The 20185-nt window shown below is 41.6% G+C and overlaps 1 protein-coding gene across 1 annotated transcript in view; it reads left to right on the top strand.

The window, feature by feature from the left end:
• AOPEP (aminopeptidase O (putative)) overlaps positions 1-20185 on the top strand; it is a gene marked incomplete at its 5' end in the record, with an annotated part of 325752 nt that overhangs the window by 282719 nt on the left and 22848 nt on the right. The window contains 1 exon segment of the mRNA XM_079705801.1: positions 11176-11292. Coding sequence (XP_079561927.1) covers positions 11176-11292 — 117 coding nt within the window.

The following is a 20185-nucleotide window of genomic DNA, read 5'->3' as shown; positions in this document are numbered from 1 at the left end:
TTGCCCTGGAGGGAGCAGCCTGTTCATGTTTTATTTCTGTCTGAAAGGTAACTATTACTTGTAAAGTTCTGAGATGAGACACCCTACATTGTGAAGTCAGCAGAAAAGTGGTTCTCAACCTGTGAGGTTGCATTTAGTAAATTCAAAAATCTTTGTGTCCACTTTTCCTTTTGGTGGGGGGGGGAGAATCTGTGATCACTGGTTCTTCAGGTTGATTTGTTATAAGCAGGTCAAGCTTCACTTCGGAATAGAATGTGTAGGTTATAATTGGTATGTTGTAACTTTGATAAAAGCACAGTTGCAGAAATTCTGTTAAAATGTGGAGAGTAAACATTTTTTAAAGTTTCTCTTTTTTTAGTTTTAATTATATAAGAAAAATTTCTTAAAACCTACACAAAGAAAACGGTTTGATTGCTCCCTTTTTTTTTTTTTTAACATGAATTCTAAGTTAATTCATAAAACAGATAAGCTTGGATACTCATGGGAGGGAAAGTTTGGTTTTTCGCAGACTGACTGTTTTTCATTCAAATTTAATAAGCAATTCAGAAACTTAGAAGTGTCTTAACATTTCCTGTAATTTCCAAAAGTTCTGTGCTATTAAAATGTATTATGCTGATAAAATAATACCAAATTTTTCTTATATAAGCATATTATATGTACATAAAGGCAGATATAAAAAGAATAGAAATGCTAAAACTTAACCACAATTTGTATGACATTTCTTTAGGAGTCTATTAGGAATAACTTGCAATACTTGAGATTTTAGATTGTTACCAGAAAAGGTATCTTAGGTTTAATCAGCTTTATGCCAACCAACACCCATGGAAAGGTTTTGGTAGGTCTCAGACCTACTAGGATTTTAGGTATGTATCTATTTTTCATCTTTGAAGACTTACTTCTGTTGATTGACTTTGAAGTATTTGAATTCACATGAGAGGATTTTTCTATGGCAGCAAACAAGGCCGAATTTCAGATTTCCTGCTCCTGTGCCAGCTTCCGGCTGCTCCGGGCCATGAGTCCAAGCTGGAGCTCACAGTAGATGTAAGATTTTAATGTCTGAATTCTGATAGCAGTAAAGAGTGTGTTTAGCTTTAAAAGAACATTTTTATAACACTATTTCAGTTTCTTGTTTAGTTGGGAATAGTTCTTATCGTGATGGAAAGTACATTAATTTATGAATTATTCAGCCCTTGGTACATGGCCTGCAACTTTGGGGTAAACAAACCTGGCATCATTCATGTGCATGTAGTTTATTGTTCTGTTTCCCATTCACCTGTTTGTTTCACTTTCTCACATCATGTGCATCTGTAAGACAGCCATTTCTCTTCCATACAAAATGCTGACCCATTAAGAGCTTTTATTCCCTTCAGCTGCACTGGTATTGAGGTGGAAGAGAGAAAAGGAAGAGTTAACATGAGGGAAACATTTCTTGAAAGTATGTGAAACTTGTTCTTTGCCTTTCTTTTTCCTGAAGCTCTTAAGTCCATGTTTTTTTCAATAATATGAATTTCTGTAAGTTTCTAAGTGATCCTTAAGAAGTTAATTCTTTGCTCTATTCCTCATAAAACTTTTCAGAGTTAATCCGGGATATAAAATGTCTGGACTAGAATCCAAAAGTGTACAGAATTTGGGTGAAATCTGACTCCTGTGCTTTATATACATTAAGTCATTCTGTGAAAGAAAACTGAGACATTGGATAGTAAATTGTGCAATACTCTCAACACATTTTTATTAAGTAAAAACAACTTTATTCCTTTATTTTTCCAGCAATAATTCTTGTAGTTGGACTCCTACCCTCTTCCACCCACCCACCCACAATTTTTCTTTAGTTGTGGTTGGCTATACATATCCTTAAGGATATGTTTCTTTGTCAACTTTATGACAGAAACCACAACAAATTGTGGACGTGTGGCTAATATTTATGCGTAGTTTGGGTTTGGTAGAAAATGTAAGAAGAACAGTAGAAGTTAAAATCTAATCAAAAAGGTATTTATGTTGTTTTCACTATGAACCTATGAAGAAGAAAGGACAGGAACTAGGAGTAATGGAATGTTAGTATTTTACACCAGAATAAATACCCAAGAGTGAAATTTGCTTGTAAATTATGCTCTCTCCTTAAAAATTTGTTGAGTGTATGTGTGTGTCCATTCCCAAGTCGTTTGTCTGAGCCAAGCGCCAGAGTATGGCTTCGTTTCTCCTTCCGTTTCTTGTCTTTTTCTCACCTTGCAACTCTTGTTAGTGTCATTATCTCTAAAATGCTTTTGTGGCTTACTATTTTATAGATGTTAGTTTTGATAATTTTTCAAAATGTAATCTGTAATAACAAGTTTTAACAAGGAGACTGTGGAAAGCAAAGGGACAGGTCTTTGTAAGACATACTGTTGAGTCTGCATTTAGCGCAAAATGGGTTGTTACAAACACTACAGTCTAGCTTATTCATTAGATTAGTTCTTTAAAAACATCGCAGAACCATCATTTTGTTGATTACAGTCGATTATAATTGAGGAGGCATTTCCGTTATTTTACCATTTGCTTTTAGAGTAAGAATCTATTATACAGAAGGTTTACAAAACTTTTAAAATTGATATATTTAAGTTGTGAATTTTTGGATTCGTTTTCATTTAGAAGTGGGAATCACTTCTGGCTTGAATTTTCATGTGTAGCTATGTAAATTTTCTTTCAGTATAGTTTTCTTTAAATCACTGAATGGTTGCTTGACAGCTGTTCTTGCAGTCATTTTTCTGTATTACTTCATCTTACCGTATTGGGCATTAAGTCCTTTATTTAAATTTGATAAACATTTGAGTATCTGGCATGAGGTAGGTGGCACATGAAATGAGCAAGATAGGGTTCCATCCCTTAGGGAGTTGCCTTAAAAAGGTACATTCTTTTTATAGAAGTTGAAATATGGTTTTATTTGAACTCAGTTATTCTTGTTTAAACTTAAAATAGGATCCTATTTTTGTCCATAAAATTTTAAGGAGCTTAATTTCGGTAAATGCTTAGGTTCCCCCCCCCCCCATTTGCTAATCACCTGTAATTTATAGAGGAAAACTGTTTTCAGACCGAATATTCCTAAGAATTTTGTATTTGTGCATATGAACACCTTAATTTTGTGCATATTATCACTTTTTGCCAGGAGCATAGGGCTAGCTATAGAAAATAAACTCAACTGAATGTTACCCAGAAGAATCTAATGTTGATGCAGTTATTTTCTAGAAGTGTTAAATTTGTAACAAATAATCCCTCGCAGACGATCTGATTTTGATATATTGGGGGTAATAGCGGAAGTTGAAAAAAGATAGGAAGAAATTCTGGTTTGAATGAAATTACAGTTACTGGTTTTTCCCTTGGAAAAAACTCTGAAAATATTTGATGGTTCATTTATATTATAAATGACAACATAAAAATCTGAGCACGTGACTGATTTAGTGCTTCATGTATATTTGCAAAGCATTTGGAAAATTTTAAATTCTTTCAATGTTTCTTTTTTTTTTCTTTTTTATTCTTTATTTCTTATAAAGCCTTATGTCGAAGGCTGACTTTCAATAGATCACAGTGAGGGAGCTGCTCTAAAATTCTTTCAGTATTCGCGCATTGCTCGCACAGAACTTATGTCTTACATTTAATGGTATTCATCTCTACGTAGAGAAGTATTGACATCAGAACTTTTGAGATCTATGTTGCTTTGAAATACTGTTGTTATGACTAAGAATAGAGAGGCTCTGATAGATTTCTTGGTGCACACTCCTGCTAGGGGATCTGCTTCTAACTGCTTTATAGAAGCCCCTGGTTTCCAGGTTGCTAGCTCAGTATTTTGTTAGAGCATGTGCTTTAATCATTTACGCATTTCAGTGCTTAGGTTGCAGTATTAAATTTCTTCATAAAGTGGATCTTCTCTCCTTTAAGTAAATTATTGGGAAATTTTTAACATGTTTTGAGAAAAATAGTTCAGCTTGATCTGGAGGCAGGAAAAAGAAAAAGGCCAGGCAGCTAGCTGCTCATGTAGGTTACTCAGAGAAAAAGTGGATGTGAAGAGTTGCTTAATTCCTTTTTGTATATCTTTAGAAAAATTTTTACGCAAATTCAGCCATAGTCTATGTTCTCTTCTTAACTTCTCCCCCCACTTAATAATATTTCTCTCCATCTCAGCATATTACAGAAACAGTTAACATCTCATTCTTTTTAATAGCCGTATAATATTCTGTTGTGTGATGGTTATATACCATAGCCACGATTTTGACACACAGATTTTGACTGACAGTTTTCATGGTAAAGGTATATTCATATGGTGGACTTTTGGAGGTCATAAATTAGTTGGTATGCAACCAGAATTTTGAATTAGAAAATATCACTTTATAACTTAGGAACTCAGATTCATAAAATGTATACTCTTAAGATAAATAAATCAGTTATTAAATACCATATTAACTTAGATAAGAGCATTAATTCTAAAGAAAGGAAAAGAAGCAGATTTCTATTAAAAGAAAAAACAAACCAAAAACCTGTGAATACGGGAAAAGTTAGACGTATTCTCTGAGCCTTTCAAGTGTTCCAAATTCTTTAGAAAGCCTTAAACAAGCCCTGCATGGAGCATGAGTGTTATCATGGCAGGGTGAATGGACTGAATCACTTAGGAATTTATAGTTTCTTCTTCATGAGCGGCGTTTTTCTTGAGAAGCATAAAATTCAGATCAGGAATGGTCTCCCTTTGGCCCCTTTGGTTATTGGTCTGGCAAGTTCCTGAATAGGGAAAGCAGACGCGAAGATACCAAGAATCTCTTATAAAATACTTGGGAATTTTCAATTTGTGTGTTGACAAAGATTTATTTTCAAACTGTGTTATAACATAAACCATAAGTGTACACATGATTATAAGAGTTGACAGGAGGACTGCATTTAATGTAGTTTAAATAATATGCTTTGTATCAAATTGCATATAGTTTGGGTAATATTTTTTACAAAAGTTAGGGAAGTGTTAGCACATGAAAATTTGGCCCTTATAATCTGACATGAGTGAGATATGAGAATGATTTATGCCAATGAATTATTTCAGGTACTCTTTGCTAATGATGGTGTCTGTTTTGGTCACTGTGGTGTCACTTTTGGAAGCACCACAACCAAACTATGGCTCAGAAGTTCGGTAGTCTTTTTCAACTGTAGCTGTTAGAATTGTTTTCCCCCAAATATGTTTTTTTTCTATGTGAACTGAATTATATAAATTTTTGCTTCTGCTTGAATTTTCCTAAAATCTGTCTATAGGCATACTCCCTAAAGATGTTTGATAATCAGAAATACTAATTATGCTGGATAAATACATCTATTCATTGATTTCCCTATTTTGAAGAAAATTATTTTCACTTTTAATTTTATTTAGTGACTTTCATCGGTTGGCAAATCAAATTTATGTCCCCAAAATAATATGAACTAGAGACTTTAATTCTTAAATTCGTCAGTTCTTTAAAATGTATTGTTTTTCTTCAGCATGGAAAGGATGGTTTTTCTTTTGTAAGTTTTGTTTCTAGAAGCAGTTCAGAACAATTGTGTTTTTCTTCTATATAAGTTACTATTTTAGACTAAAACCATTTTAATTATATCATGATATCCTTGTTGACAACAGCTCTTGGCCAGACACTCTCCTATGTGTATGTTATCAAATAGTTCATTTTTGTCACTTAAAAATGTTTATCATTAAGAAAGTGCCAGATGAAAGATCCTGTACAAACAATGAAGTGAGAACCATGGCCCTGGCCAGTGTTTGGAGTAGGCAAAGTCAACTTCACCAGAGTTCTGATACTCTTCAGGGCACCTGAGGGTGGGTAGTGTGGTGGATGTGTTTTCTGGGAAGAGTAGAAAGGAATTTGTTAGACTTTGGGGGAAATCTTATTAAAAAGACCTTTTATATCTGTGGGATTACCTTTTTAATCCAAGGGGCAAAGGAGAACTGCTGTCTCTTTTGTGCCTCTATGCCACAATACATGTGACTTTCAAAGGTCAGCCTCCCCAATTCTGGTTTGGACCCTGCTTGTGTTGAATTTCAGCCAGCGTACAGGAGAATTTGAGATTTTTCCTCCCTCCCCCATTTTTTCTGTTTTTGTTCAGTGTAAACAGTTCCTGCCGTAGTAACATAGACAAATATAGCAGAGAATGCTTTTCTGGAAGAAGAATGCTCCCTAAGCATTTTTTAACCATTTTTGGGAAGAATTGATCTTTCTGTGTATTTCAGGCAGACCGAAAGAGAGGGAGGCCATTGCTATAAATTGAAGTGACATCATATGTGTTTTGCCCCCATTGATCTGCATTTAGTCTCCAGCCAGGATAAAAGGAAATGGCATTAGGGAGGAAGCATGCTTCATTTAGGCGCAGATCCCAGAGTGATAGTGAGGTAATAATAGAACTCACGCCACTGTCCGTCGGTGGCTGCATTAGTCCTAGGCTCATTCCCCGTCTGGGAGTCTGAGACTTCCTTCGTGTGTGGCTGCAGCGTGCCAGCTGGGCTGTGAGGGGAGGTGCCCTCCTTTGCTTTTGGAGGGGTGCGGGCAGTGGACGTGGATGTTCGCGGGCCCCAGGTTCCCTGTGTTGGTCCTGCTTGTGGAAGGTCAGTAGTGAGATGCGTATGGGGCACTTTCTGATCTAGGAGCCTCGCTGGCCCTTTCGGAGTCCTGCGTATAGAAGAAATGGTGGAGGGCCTCGGTTGTGTGGTTGGTCTTCAGGGAGCCAGGAGTGAGTGATGCCCCCGTGACAGAAAAAAGAGGTTTCTAGGCTTCTGGAAGAGTCAAGGTTTGTTTTCTTTGTGCTGCTTGTAGACTAGGAGGGTGTGTTTGGAAAATCCATATTTTCTTTCCAAGAGCCTGTATAAGAACTCTTTAGAACTGTTCAAACTTGTGCAGCTTGCTTCAACCCTTAGGCTGACTGGGAAAAATTACGAGGTAGACTTTTTTCTCTTCCTGCATTTCTGGGCAATTAGCAGCCATGGAATCCTCCATGTTTAGAGCAAGAACACAGACTTCCAGAATTCTTAACAAATCTCAATGTATTGACCTCCTTTCGTGTTTTTTTTTTGTGTGTTCGAGTAAGTTTTCCAGTGTTGTGAAGTTCTCTGTTTCAAGTGCCCACATGGCTTTGGCACCCCACTCTTATTTTGTCTAAGTTTCTGAGGCAGATGCATTTTAAAAATACCGAGCTGGTTTCCATATGGAAAAAATAATAACCTCATCATGAGTTCCTAGTTTGTGCAAAGGAAAGAACTTGCTCTTCCTATCACTGTTGAACTGTGGGTGTGAGCACTACTAGACCCTCAGAAATAAAGGCAGGTTCTTTTTCTAATGTTTGAAGGAGCTGCTTTCTCAGGAGATAATGCTCTGAAGCATGTGCTTTATTTTTCTTAATCACTCCATGCTGTGACTAAAGCCGTGTCTGTCTCCACCCCACCGCCCCACACTGCTGTATTAAACACAGTGGGCCTAGAAGTCATGTGAAATTTAATTTGATTTCTACATGGGTAGGAGTGGAGTGACCCACACAGCATTTCCCAATGCCCCTGTGCTTGCTGCCAGGGCAGGTGGCACCCAGCACTGCGTCTGAACACGTTTGCTGGTGTATGATATCTCTCAGTTGCTTTCTGAACATTTTGGTTTATTACTTAGTACTTCTTTTTCATTATAGGGTGGCTTTATAGGGAGTAAGTGTTTATTTTACGAAGAGAAATATGCTGTATTAAAGCAAGCTGCTTACCACATTTTTGCTTCAGTATTCTCTTTTCAAGGTCTGTAATCTCATGTAAAAATTAAGTAATGTTTACTTAGTCATTTGTGAGTGAGACTTACTGTATTTTATTGTCTGTGTACTAAAACAGCATTTGATCACCGATTTGAAATACAAGCCCCCCCGCCCCCCGCCATCCCCACCGAATTGGAAGAATTACAGTTGAAAGCCAGATGGCTACAGGTGGTTTTACTAAGGAGAGTCATTTACACAAGTCCATTCTGAAGACCTCTCAGCATTATGGAGGAATGTTCTCAGCCTCTGTGTTGGTCCTTGGTGCCCCTGCCCACCTCTGAGCAAGCTAGTTCTTGAAGCAGCCGCCAGGCACCTTAGCGAAGGAGGAGGGAGAGCTGGTGGGGTGTGTGCATGCTTGTTCTTTGCCTTTCTCCAATTAGAGTAAATTAAACTTAACAAAGAACCGCAAAGGCTTGACTCCCTCCCTTCCATCTCGGCTGCCCATCTTAAGTCAGGGGGCTTGGCTTTAGATATTTTTCCATTGCATAAAATGAGGAGAGGACAAAAACTTTCAGTGATCCTTCTGGTTCTGTTTCTCTGTGCAGGTGTGTATGAACTTTTTGCTTAGAAGAAAGCTGCGGGAGATACAAAAGTGTGAATCCAGATATTTTGATAGGTTCCCATGTTAGTAATTCTCTGACTTTAAAAAGGAGTTTATTGGTCAAACCCAGCTGGGGTAAGTTGAGGACCAAGCTAGTCGTCTTACTCAGGGTTTCTTTCCTCCCTGGGTCTCTCCAGTTTAAACCAAATCCTAAGCTTGGGTTCTAACAATAGGCCTCTTTGTAAGCGCAGGCACGTAATAGGGAGATGCTTTTCTTTCTACGCTTCCCTTCTCTGCAGTTCTGCAAATTGGCCGGGCTTGTTCCTGCTGCACTTAGTTAGCGAATAAGGCCGCCACCCGCAGCCCATGGGTGTTCTGTGCTGTATCAGGCTGGGCCCTTCCCCAGAGGCGGTGTTCTTGAGTAGCTGTTGCTGCCCTGAATTGGCTGCCTGTAGAAGCACTGCTGACCAGTTTTGAGCATGCGCATGGGGAAGCAGGACTGGCTAGCCATTCTGACCCAGTCTGGGACCTGACCCTCTCCTGCCCCTGTACAGACAGATGGGCTGCTGCCGGACAGGCACCTAGGCCCGCCGCAGGGTGGGGGCCACGTGGAGCACACTTTGGAAAGGGATGTAGTGGGGCAGGTGGGGAGAGACCATTTTGGGGAGAAAGGGTAGACTCCATGAGAAGGGTTCAAATGCAGGAGGGCAGTCAGGGAGAGTGGCCTTAGGGGGGAATGAGGGGCACATTCACGGCTGGGGCTGAAGGCTTAGCCTCCACAAGAGAAGGGGCCCCTCTTGGAACATAGGGAAGGAAGATCCAGAGAGGGAGGCTGCAGGGTGAGATGGATGGGAAGGAGGGCAGAGGGAGCCTGGGTGCCAGGCCCAGCTGGGCCGAGCTGAGAAGATGGAACTACAATAAGAGGGGCCACAAGAAAGGCTGAGAACAAAGTGTCAGCTCTGCTGCCTGGTTAGGAATGCCAGAGGCTGGGTAAGACTCCTCCCTCTGCCGGCGGCCATGAGTGCCTGCCTGCCAGGTGCTCATGGTGCGGATGGTATACAAGGGTATGCATGCTCCCCAGAAGCTGGTGGTTCTGAATTTGGTATGTTTTATAAAACAGCAAATTTCTTTTAATATCATAAAAGTAGCCTCATGTGTCTAAAACTGTAGAAAATGGAAAAATGGCATTTTTGTACTAGTATATAGTAATTTGATACCTGTAAAGCATCTTACAAACACAGTAGTTCTAACGGAAGGAAATTAAGTGTTCTCATATATAACCTCACAGGTCAGTGCTGAATCGTAACCCTCTGGTTTTGCTGAAGCACCTTGTTTCTCCTGTCAGCCTGAGAGAGGATCCACAGCATGACTCTGTAGTGGATGGAGTGATGTTATGGAATGAAAATACCCAAGAATCAAGTGTTGTGCATTTGTGTCTGTCTGTCTAGAGGGAAGTGGTGGTTTAATTAGACCTTAGAAAGGTGAGGTGAGGAAAGATAAGAAGTGCTTTCTTTGTGGAATTATGTGGTAAATTTCATGCATGCGGTCTCTGCTGGGTTTTCCTGCAAGCGCATTTAGGAAGAGTGTGTGTGTGAATGGAGGGGGGGAGGCAGAGGTGCAGCGCACACTTGGGGGCTGAAAGGTAAAGAGAGGTAGGGGAGAAGCCAATAATTTTTGAAATTTCTTTTAGAGTAACAAAATGGGGATTAAAATCCGGGTGTTCTTGTGAATATTCTGTTGCTCTAGTATTGACTTCCAGAACTGTAAATTTGGGTTAGTTGACAAGGATTGCCTGGGCATAATCAGGAATGGAGAAAAGCTAAATGTCGAGAATAGTGGAATTCATAGTAATTATTTTACAACCTTCATTTTAGAATAAATACATTTTGGTTTCTACAAGATGTATCTTAAATTGATTTTTTTACTTCTGTTAACAGTTTGTGTGCTGCTCTGTGCTAGAGGCTGATCTAGGCACTGTGGTACAAGAGTGAATAAGACAGATATTTTAAGTTCTTGGATTTCACAAGTATTGTTTGTTCACAGATTAGTTTGTGTTATTTTTGAACCATATAAAAACATCTTCCTCTCTTTGCCCTTAAGTGGTAATACCATTTTTACTTATCCTGTATGAAAACTCAGGGATCTGAGTGACCTTGTGTATGTAGTTGGGCATGTGTGTGTGTGTGTGTGTAATCATACATACAACCTTCTTTTTAATGGAATAATAAACTTACAGTTTTTATAATAGAGGGATTGTGAAACATGGTTCTAGTTTCATTACATGCTCTTTATTTCTTGGTGTACATTTGCAAGACACATACTAAAGAAGGAAATCTGAAAGTTGCTTATTTCTGTTAAGCTTCCATGTGTTTACCTAAGATCAGACGGTTTCTTGAGTATTTGTCTAGGCTAAATGACCTTTTTTGGCATATGCATGCTGTAGAGAGAAAGATATAATAAAACCATGATAATGTTTTATTAAGATAAGCACAGTTTTTATCATTCAGTGTATGTGTACATTTAAGTCATCATGTTGTACACCTTAAAAAAAATTCATGGTGTACAACCTAAAAAATAAACAAGGTAAACTCAGTTTTGATCTGCTCTTAAATATAGAACTGACGTGAAAAGCCATGGAGAATAGGGCTTAATCAGGCCCCAGAATGCAGTGTCTTTGGGGATACAAGGTAAACCTTGAGGTTTTACCATAGTAAAGTCTACAGTCTTCCCATGTTTCAGACAGCTGCTGGGAGTCCCCAGGTTACCCTGGATTTGCTGTCTTTGGTCTAAACATTTGGGTTTAATTTCTTGTAAGCTGAATGGCATTTTCACAGGCTGTTTGGTTTTGTCCTCAGCTTCTTCCAGACCAGCTGGTCTTGCTTCTGGAGCATCTCTTGGAGCAGAAGACCATGAATCCCCGAACTCTGCAAAGACTTGAGAGGACGTACCACCTCTCGGAGCAGGATGCAGAGGTAACCAGGAACACCCTCAGAATTTACACTGTGGGTCCTCACTGTTGGTGAAGAATGATGATCCCATTGTGTCCCAAACTGCTGGAACTCTGTAAGCAGCACCCCGTGCTGTGTCTTACGAGTGAAAAGCAGCACTTCGAGCAAAGAGTAAACTGCTTCCCTGGTTGTGCTTGCTCCAGCAGGGGGCCTCTGATCCTGGTCATTACCAGGGTATTTTGAGGTCCTAAGTTTTTCCCTCTTTCTTCTTAAATCATTAAGATGGACATAAGTCTCCTAAAGGAATGAGCAGGCGGGTGGAATGTTTTTGAATTATAAACTTGGGTGGGTCATCTTGTGCATGATGGTGGTGCCGTCCTGTTGCACATTAAGGAAACTTGGGTGAGATGTGCCAGAGCTTCTTGGTTGCATTCAGTTAGGACAGGAAAGGGGCCATGTGTAAAGGAAATGAAAACTAAATCTAACAGCCATGGTTTGAAAAGCAAAATTGGATGCTTGTGGGAAAGCAATATGATAGGGTCCTTAATATCTTTTAGCTTATTGTGAAGAATGCAATGTGAATCCTAAGATGAGTTCCAGAGTCTTTTAAATATATAAAATAATAAATTATTTAGTCATCTTAAGTAAAAAAAAGCACACAGTCTCTCTTATATAAAACTCCTTAAAGGCAAGTAGGTTTGATTTGTGTTCAGTTGAGAATAAATGAACATTTAAAAACTGTACAGTCCAGTATGGCAGCCATTAGGCACATGTGGCTATTGAGCACTTGGTATGTGGCTGTTCTGAATTGAGGTGTGCTGTAAGTGTGAAATATGCATAGCAGGTACTGGAGACATAGTATAAAAAGAGGAAGCAAAATGTCTCAATAATTTCTTATTAATTACAGTGTCAAAATGATATTTTGGACATGTTGGGTTAAATAAAATATTATTAAAAATTAACTTCACAATCCTTAAAATGGAGTAAATGGAGAAAAGCCAGCTCATTATTAGATTAAGAGGTAAGGCACTGTTATACATGTTAAAACCCTTATGTAAATTCAGGAGTTAATTGAAAAACTCCAGAGAAGACATACGTAGTTTTTTACCCATCTCAGCATAGATCAAACGTGCAACTGTTGCTGTTTATTTCAGCTCTTATATTTTTGTTTATAGGAGTTTCCAAATGCCAGCTTGTTATTTTTAATTAGTGTTTTAAAGAGGTTTCTATTTATAGGCATGAGGTTATGCTTTAATCAGAGCTGAATGCCACTGAAATGCCAGGCCCCAGTGACAGGCAGTGGGCAGACGGAGGCGGGAGGATCAAAGCAGGTGCTGGGCACCTGTCACTCCTCCACTTCTTGCCAGAAGCTGGGAGGTGGTAGACCCTGGTCCCCCCACCCCTTTCCTGTTGGCATAAACATAAAGCACACTGTGTTCTTAACTTACAGCTCAACTTAGTTGTTATGTGTAACTTCTTAAACCTTCGAGAAATATAACAGGTTTTATTTTGGTTGCTTCTTTGCATCTCAGACTGCATCACGATGCCCAAAGCCAGAGCAGTCTCTTCACGCTTGGCTCTTTGGTTATGAGAGACTGGGGCCTGAGAGAGGCTTGACTGGTTTAAGTAACTGGCGTGGTCAGTGTTCATGCAGTTCACAAATACTCTGCCAGTCACTAGGGATACAGCAGTGGCAAGGGTCACCCTCAGGAGGTTTGGATTCTTCTAGAAAGACAGCTCATAAGTAAATGAGCAGGATAGTTTCAGATAAGAGCTACAAAGGAGATTGCAGGTGAAAGTGAGCTAGGTGTCTCTAGGTAGAGTTCAGGAAAGGCCACAAGAGAAAGTGACATTTGAGCCAGGACCTAAGGGCAAGCAGGAGTTGGCCATACAAAGCCAAGGGGCCAGGAGTGATTTCCATACAGAGGTGACAGCAAGTGCAAAGGTGTGAGCATGGCATGTTCTAGGATAGGGGTCAGCAAACTTTTTCTGTAAAGGAGCAGATTTTAATATGTCAGGCCATATGGTTTCTGTCACAACTAACTATTCAACTTTGCTGTTGTAGCTGCCATAGGCACTATGTAAACGAACAGACGTGCCTATGTTTCAGTAAAGCTGTTTATGGACCCTGAAACTTGAATTTCATATAATTATCACATTTCAAGATAATTCTTTTTGTTGTTGTTCCTTTTAAAAACTCTTCTAAGATGTCCACACCACTTCTAGCTGTGGGCTGGTTTGGCCTGCCCCCTTCTGAGTTTGTTGACCCCTGCTCTGGGGCCTGCAGGGTTGAGGTCAGGGGTGGGTAGGGCCCAGATTAGGGCCTTAAGGCCCTGAGGCCTAACGTGCCACTGCCTTGCCCCCTTCCCAGGCCCTCTAAGGCCTTGGCACGTAGTCAGTTACATTGACAGCTTATCTCACTGTGAGGTTTCCTTGAAAGGTCACTCAGAACCAGAAAAGCAACAGGATTTTGGCCAACCAGGGTATGTTCTAGAAACTTTATTAGTTAAGTGTGATTTATTGTGACACTGATTAGCAGGAATTTCGTTGACTAACCATCTGCCTTTATTTTAAGTGACATAACATTTCATGGGAGAAAGAATTGTTATTTGCTGGAAAAATGAGGATTCTGACTTTATTCTTGGTGCTCCTCCTTGACCAAACATATAAGGATAGTCCCTTTCAGTTATTATCAGGGCTTTTAAATATGTAATAAATAGCAGTCATTCAAAACATGGCTGAAGGTGCTGGAGAGTGGCAGGTTGTATGTGGAGCGTCCGTGTGGGAAATGGCTCTAGAGGTATTTTCCTGACAAGGAGCAGTGTGAGTGACTGTGCTGATACTCTTTGTTCAGGGTGCTGTCACAGGCCCTGGGACCATGGTGTTGGATTAGGTGTCTGTGCAGAAGGACTTCAGTCCCAGGACAGGGGGGGTCTCTAGCACAGCAGCAGGGAGTGCTCAGGACAGTGGTGGGGCGGGGGGCTACTTCCTCATATTTCCAGGAGGTAAAGAAAGGCTCCCCCTACTCTTCCTTGGACTAGCATTTCTCCTGAAAGCACAGATGTGAAGTCACTCTTTGAGAAGGTGAGCCTGCTATTTCCGTAGCTCGTTTAAGCTCCTAATTGCCCAGCGCACTGCAGAACTCTCTTGTTGGCAGAGCAGCATGTTCTTGATGTACCAGAAGTCTCAACTGTGTAAGAAGCCTGTGCTACCATGAATCAGCTCCCTCTGTTCAGTAGTTGCTTTAGCTTCTTTGCTGTCGTGCCCACTTGTCCCTTCCCTCCCTCCTCCTGTGTCTGTGGGTGGGCTGGTGCTGTCTCACTGGGAAGTTTATTTTAATGACGCTCTTTGTGTAGCTCAATATTTGTATTAGTTGTGTTGCTTCTGTGTTTCCGGTTGTATTCACAGAATGTCCAATCTGTTGGTCAGGATTTCCGAGCATGGCGACCAGGTGGATGATGTTCTTTGCCAGCTGTTTGCATGTCAGGGGAACGCCGTTCCATGTTACGCGCCCCTTGTCCTCCGTGTGCCTGCATCACGTGTGTTGTGAATACACAAGTCTACCCTGCAGGGAGGGACACCTTGTGTTCAGAATCTTAAAGGAAAAGTACATGAGGACAGATGTAATAAGCTAGGTACAGTAATGCATGTCATCTTAGGCCATTTTGTGCCTTGCCTGGCCACTCTTGTCGCCACCATGTGAGAAGTGGGGCTTTGGAGGAGGAACGTTAGTATTCCTTAGCCTGGAAAGTAACACTGACTACAGGAGTAGTTACCGTCTTTTACCTCCTGAATCAAAGACGTCTCTAGCCATATTGCTGGGCTGCTTTAACCAGGTCAGAAAATGAAAGGGAAACTTAGTTTATAGGAATACATTGTCTACAGTTTCCGAGCATATTGGTTCCAATAAAGGCCCAGAAGGTTTTAAAACATGTTAAACAACTGATTCTTCAAACGAAAGGTATTTTCTGACATGCTTTTTTAAAATAATGAATTTCCAGCCTGCTTTATCAGGTCTCCTAAGCCTCAAAAATAGCTTTCCTATGTTAATGAAGAGAGGCTCCACTCAACTTGGCTCTGTGACCTTTTTCCCCAAAAGCCCCACGACTGACCTTGAAGCAACTATTTCTACAGACTACAGTTGAACACTTCAAAACTGGGGCACCCCTCAGGTGAAATTTCAGAAAATTTGGAAGCAGCCACTCCCTGTCTCATCTGGCTCAGATGGGAGTGGTGGATGTTAGTCAAAATGGTCCCCACGGTACCATGCTCTGCTCTGATGTTTCAGTTGGTAGGTTGAGCCAGAAATTTAGTTTTCTGGGTGAGGCCACTACCAGCACCAGGTCTCCCCCTCACTGTATTTGGGAAAGTACTGTTGGTTGAAAGGAAGAGGCCTCCTGGGTTAGGTTGGGGTGGGAAGGGGTGGACACAGTGTCTCCATCTTGCCCTGGCTCCATGCCTCAGTCTTTGTTCAGGGGTACTGCTCTTCCAGGTCTCCATCCCATCTAGACACCCAGGCTGTGCACCTGGTACTGGCAGAGGCATCAATTTAGCAAAAAGCTGGACTTGGTCCCAGGTCCCCAAATGGCTGGTGGCCACTTACAAGTTGCCCACCCTCCCGGGCCCCTTTTTCCTCGTCTGCACAGCAGTACCAGGACTAGACTGCTGGCTGTCAGCCTTTTTGACCACAGCCAACTGGCAAAAACGGCTTTACGAAACTGTTTTTACTCTTATATTTGCTATTATTTCCTATTTTATTTTCTTTAAAAATGTGCATTGTGATGCAGCAAATTGATTTTGTGACCCACTAATGAGTCGCAGCCCACAGTTTGGAAAACGTGGAACAGGACGATCTCACAGCCCTCACCAGCTTCCTGCCTTCAGACTTGTGGCCAAGGTCCCTGAGCCTCTTGTCTCCTCAGGATTAAAATGGAGCCATAAACCCCCTCCTCATGGGATTGTTAACACCATGAGAAGTTTGAGCATAATTTCTTGTCATATAAGACTCACATTCTCTCATTTGGTGTGAAATGGTCAAATTTTATTTAGCTCAAACGACCTTTATATTGTCTCTTTAATCTGTCAGGACTGGCAGTGAGAAAGAGAGACAAGAAGTGCAAGCTCCCAACTGTTAGAAGCCCCTGAGCATCTGGTCACAGAATTCTTAATCTGGGGTCTTGGCAGCTTTTTCGGTGGGGTCGGGTACAGGGTGGTGTGCTCTAAACCAAGGTTTCTCTACCTTAGCATTACAGATATTTTGGAGTGGGTAGTTCTCTGCTGTGGGGTGTCCTGTGCTTTGGGAGATGTATCACACCCCTGGTTTTTTTTTCCCTGCGATGCCAATAGCAGTTCTCTCCCTTCCCCGCCCTGCCCCTGTTTGGGCAATCAGAAGTGTCTCCAGACATCGCCAAATATCTTCTGGGGGATAAAGTCCTCTTGGTTAAGAACCACTGCTCTAAGCAGCACCCGACCACAAAAGGCAATTTTTTCATCTCATCTAATAAAGTGCCTGCCTGATGGTTACAATACAGAGTGGAATAGCTAGAACATGGTTAACTACATTTAGGGGCCACCCTGAGCCGGCTGTATTCTCTCAGGGCTCCAAAGAATGTAACCCTGGGGGAGGTGAAAACAAAATGTTTCACATGGACGAAAAAGAAGGAATTGCAAAATAAAGTAGTAGTAGCAAGTAAATCTAAGGAAACAGGTGAGTGAGGACAAATCTGTTTTACCACTAGTACGCAGAGAAAGCCATGCCAGCATCTGTCTGCATTCTGCTCTGAAAAGGACACTTTCAAGGTTGATTGCAAATGGAAGAACATCCAACGTTGCAGGCTTTTCCCTCACCACTGCCTTTCCTCTGGCGCAGGTGGAAGAGCCCTTGAAAACCATGTAAACTGGCCACCTCCCTTGGTGGATTTTACATATGCAGGGAGGGGGTGGATTTTAATACTTGTCAGTAAGAGAACTCATTGTTTATTTGAAAAGAAAATACCACAGCATTTATTTGAAGTCCACAAGTGGAAGGCATGATTGCAGGCCCACAAAAGTCTGACAGCTCCGATGCTCATTTCTGAATTTCATTTGGGCCAAAAGCATAGTTTCTGTGAACTGAGAACATTCCATTATCAACTGACCTCTGGAGAGGCATACTGAAAGGGCAGAGAATAAAGGTTTAGTCAGGTTATTATAATGTTTAAAATCTAAGACTGATCTGTAGCTGTGATTCTGCCCATTCCCTTTATGCTAAAACTCCTTCTGGTCATGATGACCGTCGTCTTCTGCAGTGTTCAGGGTCCGTTCCCTGCCGTCTGTTCAGGGGCTCAGCACTCCCCTTTTCTCCCCTGGCTGCTTTTCTGTAGCATTCTGGCTACAAAATAAAGAAAACATTTCTATTTTTTGCTCCTCACAGGAAGAGTTTGGAGGAGAGGTTAGATGTAATCTCAGTGTGCTCTGTTGCCACTTCAGGGTGCTCAACAGTTTATATTTAGTAAACCGCGGTTTGCTGAACTTGGTGCCTCCTTCCCCTTTGGTACACCTCGTTGCGGAATCTAAGTAGCACAAAGGCAGAAACCAGCCTTGCTGATGTCAGGTCCTGTCATCACGGCGGTGTGTGAGGGCAGCCTGCCGGGCTGGCGCCACAGCCCCTGCAGGACTGCAGGGCTGTGCAGGGTCACCAGGGCCCAAGTGTAGGAGCAGTGCCAGAGCGCCGGCCCCAGCCCCCTTGGTGGGCGCCTCTTCCTCCCCTCCTTCCCTTTTGGAGTCTGTCTTGGGGGAATGCATATCCCCAGGCTTCCCCAGGTCACTGCCCAGCAGTGTCAGGAGGCACCATTGTGGAACAGTGCGCCAGAGGGCAGGTTTTCAGATTGAACATAAAAAGGAGACTGTTGGGTCTTCCCTGGTGGTGCAGTGGTTAAGAGTATGCCTGCCGGTGCAGGGGACACAGGTTCGAGCCCTGGTCCAGGAAGATCCCACATGCCGTGGAGCAGCTAAGCCTGTGTGCCACAACTACTGAGCCTGCGCTCTAGAGCCCGCGAGCCACAACTACTGAAGCCCACGTGCCACAACTACTGAAGCCTGTGCGCCTAAAGCCCGTGCTCTGCAACAAGAGAAGTCACCGCAATGAGAAGCCCGTGCACTGCAACGAAGAGTAGCCCCCGCTTGCCTCAACTAGAGAAAGTCCTCGTGCAGCAATGAAGACCCAACGCAGACAAAAAAAAAAAAAGGAGACCATTGTGGAGGGTTGGAATGATGTGGTGCAATTAGCAAAGTGGTTTTCCAGGGTAAAATACAAGGAGCCAGATGGAATGGGAACTTTCAGAAAGGCAGGTTGACACCTGCCATATCCAACATTGGGCCGTTTTGTCACAGTTTCTTCCCAGGGACAAGGGGTCTGGCTCCTTGGCTCCTTGACATGGTCAAGCTCAGGTTGCAAATCAGAGGGTCAAACATTGATGGATCTGAACTTTAGGATGTGAACTATAAGTAGTGTGACTTAATATCCATTTTTTAAAAAGCTAAAACAGTCCTGGTGAGGGACGCAACTGTCATTTTGACACAGCATTGTAATTTGTAGAGTTGGGAAAGCTAGGCAGGGTATGGATTGATAAAAGGGTTGGTTGGGGTGATTTTCTTTGGTTGTTTAGACATATTGGGATTTTTAAAATATGTGCCTTTTATAATGTGGGATAAAAAGCTCTTATATAATTCTTTAGTTATATTTGTGTATTTTTTTCTTTGTTGTATTTGGTTTATGAAACATGTACTGCTTTAGAACACTTCTTCAAAGTCAGGAAGATAGCTCTAGGTATTTCTTCTTGCAGTTTTCTTTCTCTGTTATTCAGTTCAGTGCCCCTAGAATTTTTCTGTGGAAACCTTGTAACAAAAAAGTTCCCTGGTGGCGCAGTGGTTGAGAGTCTGCCTGCCGATGCAGGGGACACGGGTTCGTGCCCCGGTCTGGGAAGATCCCACATGCCGTGGAGCGGCTGGGCCCATGAGCCATGGCCGCTGAGCCTGCTCGTCTGGAGCCTGTGCTCCACAACGGGAGAGGCCACAACAGTGAGAGGCCTGCGTACCGCAAAACAAACAAACAAACAAAGTCTCCATTGCTTTATACAGTGATACAAGGATTTTTGAAAACTGATCTAAAATGACAAAGGACTTTGTTTTTTTTGTTTGTTTGTTTTTAGATGAGTATTCCTCTCTTGTTCCTGAGGCCAGGGCCTGTGTTTTATTTACCTTGAATTGTTACAGGACATTGTGGCTGATCAGATGTTTGTTTAAAGAAAAAATGAGTCACTGGTGGCATAATCTGCCTAATTTTTCTGAAAAGACCTTTTAAGTAAACAATTATAATCCGTCAAAACATTTAGAATTTATCTGTTAAATAAAAGAGGAAAAGAGCATTTAACGGCGGGCTTTTAGCTACAGGTTCAGCCAGACTTTATGAGAAAAGTCCCTGGTTGCTTATTTGCCATTCTTTCTTCCATGTACTTAGCAGCACGTCCTACTGTATAGATATTTGGAGATTTAAGGGGCATTATCACCTCTTGCCATCTGTGTATGTTTCCTCCCCACCCCAAGTCTGTACAGATTTTCTCAGAAAGATGTGGAGATGTATACATTTTCTGGGTTAATAAATAACATTGCCCTGACACTCTTCTTTTGATAGTGCCCCAAACCCAGCTACATCTCCTATTCTTTTTTGTCTTTAATGTTGTTGTGAGTAAAATCAACATGTGGGGTTTTATTGGTGTTTCTAGGTTCTTTATACCTCCATCAGTAGTTTATATATTTTTGTATTAGATTTCTGTACTGAAATCCACACCCAAAAAAAGCACACAGTTGTCTGTGAGCCACTGCCATTTTCTTTCACAATTATAGAGTCATATTCCCATGTAAAGTTTGCCTTCAGTGC

This window comes from Hyperoodon ampullatus (genome assembly GCF_949752795.1).
Source record: "Hyperoodon ampullatus genome assembly, chromosome: 6".
In the NCBI taxonomy this organism is placed as follows: domain Eukaryota; kingdom Metazoa; phylum Chordata; class Mammalia; order Artiodactyla; family Ziphiidae; genus Hyperoodon; species Hyperoodon ampullatus.
Note: the sequence above shows the minus strand (reverse complement) of the source record. Positions and strands in the feature narration are given on the sequence as shown.